Below are 5,952 nucleotides of genomic sequence, written 5' to 3'. Positions count from 1 at the left end.
GATATTCTGACATTGCCAATGAAAATTTCTCGGTGGATGAAGAAATTGAGAGTGAAAACATATTTGATGCACTTTCTTGTAGTACATATTTTGAGAACTCTGTGGATGCCATAACATATAAACCAGATGATAGCAGTATCAGTGATGATTGTGAGGAAAATATAACCATTACTTGTGTTCAAGAACATGAATACAGAAAGGTGTTTTCCAAAACTATATCTCATCAGTACACCATTATCAACAAACGATTTCAGAATTGCGTCAAATCCGCAAAAACATATTCGGGAGCAGATGCTCCATCAGAGATGGTCCAAAGATAAAACCACAATAGAATAAGTCAAAGAGTAGATCAACAACAAAATAAACAGCATGGTAATCTCAGATATTAATCAAGAAAACATAAGTGTGGATGATATGTGAAATAAAGTCAAAAATATTTGTAATTCAGTTGTAGATAATAAATTTAAACCAGAAAACAATATAAAGAAACAGCCGTGGACGAGACAAAAAATATTAGAGCTAATGGAAGAACGAAGAAAACACAGAAAAAAGAATGAGGAAAGGTACAAAAAAATAAACAAATTCACTAAGAAAAAGATTAAAGAAGCAAAAGCATCATGGCTACAAGATCAATGCATAGAAATAGAATCTCTAGAACAGAAGCATGACACTTTTAACTTACATAAAAAGTTCATAAACTTAATGGGAGGAAACGGATCACGAAGTCATAACTTCCTACGAGCACAACAATCTGCTCTGCGAAAATGAGAGAATTCTTGAAAGATGGAGGCAACACATGAAAGAATTATTCAAGGAAGAGCGAGAGACAGAAGTCAGTGTTTCTGGATGTTCAGGACCAGAAATAACTCTAAGTGAAGTAACATAGGCAATAAAAAGACTAAAAAACAAAACACCTGCACCTGATAACATGCAAGCTGAAATGTTGAAACTATTTGAAAACAACCAACTCAAACTCCTAACGAGTCTACTAAACAAAATCTAAAACTAAAACTGCAGAATTTCCTACAGATTGGCTAGTGTCCACCTTCATCCCTCTTTCCAAAAAGGTAAATGCTACTAGGTGCTCTGCTTACAGAATTAAGCTTAATGCTTAATGAGCCATGCACTAAAAATCCTTCTTTCTCTTATTCACTTTCGCATAGAAAACTTGTAGAAAACAGTAGCAGTGTTCAGTTTGGGTTTAGAAGCGGACTGGGAACGTGAGAGGTCGTATTTTCCATACAAGTATTGATACAAAAAGCTCGAGACGTAAATTGTTTAGTCTACGCATGCTTTATAGACTTTGAAAAAGCAAAGGGCAACTTACAGCAAAGGGCAACTGTACGAGTAGACAACGAAACCTCACAAGAATTCACGATAAAACGGGGAGTACGTCAAGGCTGCATTTTATCACCGACGTTGTTCAATACTTACTCGGAAATGCTCTTCAGGGAAGCGATTGATGGTTTAAGAGAAGGTATAAAAATCAATGGTGAAATCATAAACAATTTAAGATATGCGGACGATACGGTTTTGATTGCTGATAATGCGGAGGATCTGCAAACATTAATAGACCGTGTAGTGGAAGCCTGTGACAGATACGGCATGAAATTAAACTGTAAGAAGAACAAAATTTTTGTAGTAAGTAAAAATGACGTAATACAGCACCAATGCACAGCTTATAATGAACCCTTGAAAATAATCGACAAAATTCCTTACCTTGGATACAGCCTAAATAAGGAATGGGACCACTTACAGAAAATAAGATGAACAATACACAACACCGTGATCCAACGTATGAATAAAGATATGGAAATTATGCGTATCGTGAAAATCAGAAAGATGGCATACTTTCTGTGGTGAGGGCATGTGATGCGCAATGAGAAGTATCAACTAATTCAACTAATTTTACAATGCAAGATAGAAGGCAAAAGATCTCAAGGGCGCAGAAGGACATCGTGGTTGAAGAACATCAGACAGTGGGCAGGAATAACTACCATACATCTATTTAGAGCAGCTGTCAACAAAGTTGTATGGACCAACGTAATTGCCAACATCCATAAAGGAAGGCACCAAAACAAAAAGAAGAAGAAGAGCTTTCCAAAAATCTGAACAGGGATAATCGTATTAATGTGAATGAGGGAGATAAAACAGAAACCGTTGTAAAGAAAACTAGAAAGAGGAAGCAGGAGCCTTTAACTAGGAAACGTAACGTAACAAAGGAAAAGATACGATTAGGAAAGAAATATGTTGCTTTTAAAAATAAATTAAAAAAAGTTAAGAAAGTAAGTCCCTCGTGCAATAGATTATGTATTAAATGTACTACTAATATACAGGATCATGTTAGAACGCAAATATTTAATAGTTTATAAAATAGCCAGACAGACTGGGACCATAGAAGACAATTTATTGCACAAGCAGTTGATGTGGGTACTGTTAGCAGAAGACGTTCAAGAAATGACAATCAAAAGGACCCAAGACAGCATTCTTACACTTACACTCTTCTCTCAAATAGATCTAAAACAAGAGTGTTTAAGTCATTTTTTTTAACTAAACTTGCCATCTCTTGGAAAATGATTAGAAATTTAATGCTGCAGCTGGGTTGGTAATTAGTCATCATGTACCTAACCACCAAATTCCAGAAGAGGCAAAACAATTGGTTATGGAACACCAAAATTGTTTTCCAAAAATTGAAAGTCAATATTGTTGCAATAGGTCTGGAAGAAAATATTTAAATCCAGAACTAAACGTAACAATAATGTACAAATTATATTTAAAATCGATAAATAAGGATCAGTATGCAAAAAAGCTTGCTGTAAAGAAAAGTATGTACCGGGAAATCTTTTCTACCGACTTCAACTTTTATTTCAAGTCCCCTAACATTGATACATGTCATACCTATGACAGCTTTGAAAATAAGCAAAAAGAGGCAGATTCTACTGGAGTTGAAGTTATTTTAAAGATAAAGGCAGATTATTTTAATGACGCAGAAAACAGATACAGGATAAAAAGGCACGATAAGATAAAATGCAAGCAAAATTTAAAAGAAGTCGTAACAATGATGGATTTGCAAAACTGCCTTCCCACAACTATGTTAACTAATGGAAAATCGTTATATTTAAAGCAGTTATGAACATCTAATTTTACAGTCTATAATGAAAGTACTGCCGAAGGTTCATGCTTCATATGGGACGTGTCTATTGCAAAAAGAGGTAGCAACAAGATAGCTTCCGCTATAATAATGTGGTTAAAAAATTTATCTTCTACAATATAAGAGGTAACATTTTGGCCAGAAAATTGCTCTGGCCAAAACCGATTTTTTTTTATTTTGTATGTATATGTGTACATAAATATTTACTCAAGGGGCATATACACAACGAAGCAGACACAATACATGCACTGTTTGGAAGGAAGAAGAAAAGACTGGCTACTATGACTATTTCTGTAGCCCATAAATGGGCCAGTTTATAAGGACCTGCAGTTCTTTGAAACCGCTTATTGTTTATGAGCTTAAAACAAGTGACTTTTTCAACTTTGAAAAAATGGGCAAAGAATCGATAAGTCCATTTATTAATAGGCAACGGAACACGAAAAATGAACCCTTTCTATCGTGAAATTGTACATTTGAAAATTGGCATTAGGTTTTCTAAATCAACATTTTCTCAGGAAAATTTTAAAACTGTCAATTTTAAAGGAATCTAAAAAGTTATCTCGATGATCCTTTACCATAGATATTGGACCAAATAAAGAATAAATTATTAATTCCAGTTGATAGTTCAAAATATAACCACCTAATCGAATTGCTAGAATGGGTACCTTTTATTTACCATTTATCTATAAATATTTAAAAACAACAAAAGATAACGATGTCGGTTGGACAAAGGACGGTTGTTTTGTTTTTTAATAATATAGTACCACGGAACAAAAAAGGTTGTAGTCCTAAATTATTTATTATTTCAATACAAAACAACTTAACGCTGATTATATTACTGTAAAAGAAAATACAAACCATGCTTTACCACTTTCTTTAAAAACATAAAGCTGCAACATCATTTGATAATTTTAAAGGCATCTTAAATAATGGTGTACAAACTAAGAGCACTAATTTCGATTTACTGCAAAACAAAGTGAAAGATTTTGTGCAATTTCATCTTTTCTTTTGTAATGGGTTTGTAATGGCAGGTGTCGATTTGCAAAAATTGTTTTCAAATATTTTACACAAAAATAATAAACAAAAATTTTTTACAAAAAAATTAATTTAATGTTTGATTTAATTATTAAATTTAAATAACTTGATGGGTGTGAGCATTTTCCATACTGTCTAAAGATTACCAAATTTTATTTAATTGTTTTAAATTCTTTTAATATTATTTTAACACACTGTATTTGAACATTATAAAATGAACAAAGCTAATAACAACGGACAACATTGGTAAACTTTAAGTATTGATATTGTTTTTTTTTATTTACTTTATAGTTTATTAAAAAACTAGAGTCTGACTGCATTTTACGACCCACAATTGTAAATACTGTAGAAATAAAACCAAGGTATATTTTTATCTTTTTATTTTTACAAAAAAACATACTCTTTGGTAAAAGTATATCTTTGAGGTATCGTGATTATTCAAAAATAAATTAAATAAATACAAATAATAAATAAATATTTTAGCAGTAACAAAAACTCTACTGACAAGAATCTGCCAATAAAATTAGTTATCCCAAAAAAGGGTCAAACATTTATACACAAACTATCACCTAGTGACGGATTTTCTAACTCTATTTTGGGTTGTAAGCGCTGTATGCAAGATCTGACGCCGCTTCATAAGACCTTTTGTCCCAACCACCGCCGCTTGCTTGCCAGCCACCACCGCCTCCATGGCCACCACTGGATTGCCATCCGCCGCCGCTTCCTCCCGATTGCCATCCGCTGCTACCACCTGCTTGTTTTTGTGCTAGGAATTTCTTAACGGCTATAATACCAGAGATCAGGAGTGCGATCTTAGAAATGATGAGAGCCTTCTTTGCCAATAGGAAGAGACCAGCGATCGCTAAGGGAATCATAGCTGCTAATTTCACACCAATTCCCATCATCATCATGCCCATCATTCCTTTCTTGCCTCCTTTGCCACCTTTGCCTCCCTTGCCACCTTTGTTTCCACCGCCGCCGCCAAAACTGCCTTTGCGGCCTATAACAATAAAATAACCCCATAAGACAAAAAATTAAGACAAGAAAAACATAAAACCCTAATTTTTTTTATAGGTTAAAACTAAAATAGTGGTTAACAAAATAGAAGACATCAAAGTGTTAAAACAAGAGAAAATAATTTTCTTTAATTTAACAAAAAATTAGTTACCTTCTTCAATTAAGTCTGATGTTTGAATCTTGGGAAGAGCTATTTCGATTGACCTAGATCCAATGAAATTGCCAACTTTTTCAAACAGCATAGTGGTAAGAGCGTCATCTTTGGCATCAGACGATCTAGGTAAAGTTTCATCCAGTTGCTGCTCGGTAAGGGCTGGTGCTTCAACGGGAGCATCAGTAGCTTTTTGCACAGTAACACCATCAACTAATGAAAATTTATCCATACGGCTCAGTCGGTCGAGAAAAGTGATAGCTTTTTTCTTTAAACATGGTGATAATCCATCGCTTTTCGAACAGTCGTCGTATATTTTCAGCGCTAATTTAACACCAGTATTTTCAAAACTGTCCTGTGCATAAGCACATATCACAAAAAACAGCACTAACACAATTTTTCTCATTTTCACTGATGACAACCGCACTTGTGATGACCGGAAGCGAACTGATGATCCTCCGAATCTTTGTTTCTGATTTTATACCAAAATCTTGACACTCGCTGACCTTTCTATGTGTGACCTCCTAAAAAAATTCTCTCCTATCGTCGAAATTTATTGTATACTTACGACCAAGTTTAACTGCCTACAACTATGAAG

General features: G+C 34.1%; 1 protein-coding gene across 1 annotated transcript; it reads right to left on the bottom strand.

The window, feature by feature from the left end:
- Window positions 1-4,551: 4,551 nt before the first annotated feature.
- LOC140442859 (uncharacterized) lies at window positions 4,552-5,817 on the bottom strand. The gene is made up of 2 exons (XM_072533824.1): window positions 5,355-5,817; window positions 4,552-5,186 (listed from the first exon to the last, which is right to left on the bottom strand). Exons 1-2 carry the CDS (start codon window positions 5,758-5,760, stop codon window positions 4,777-4,779), a joined length of 816 nt encoding a protein of 271 aa, XP_072389925.1. The 5' UTR covers window positions 5,761-5,817; the 3' UTR covers window positions 4,552-4,776.
- Between the last annotated feature and the right edge of the window lie 135 nt (window positions 5,818-5,952).

This window comes from Diabrotica undecimpunctata, chromosome 6 (genome assembly GCF_040954645.1).
Source record: "Diabrotica undecimpunctata isolate CICGRU chromosome 6, icDiaUnde3, whole genome shotgun sequence".
Classification (NCBI taxonomy): domain Eukaryota; kingdom Metazoa; phylum Arthropoda; class Insecta; order Coleoptera; family Chrysomelidae; genus Diabrotica; species Diabrotica undecimpunctata.
Note: the sequence above shows the minus strand (reverse complement) of the source record. Positions and strands in the feature narration are given on the sequence as shown.

What these genes read in the sequence shown, in the direction of transcription:
- LOC140442859 (XM_072533824.1), bottom strand. Translation starts at nt 5,760, where the DNA reads ATGAGAAAAATTGTGTTAGTGCTGTTTTTTGTGATATGTGCTTATGCA. An exon ending in ATCAGACTTAATTGAAGAAG is followed by an intron (nt 5,187 to 5,354) that starts GTAACTAATTTT and finishes TTATTGTTATAG; the next exon opens with GCCGCAAAGGCAGTTTTGGC.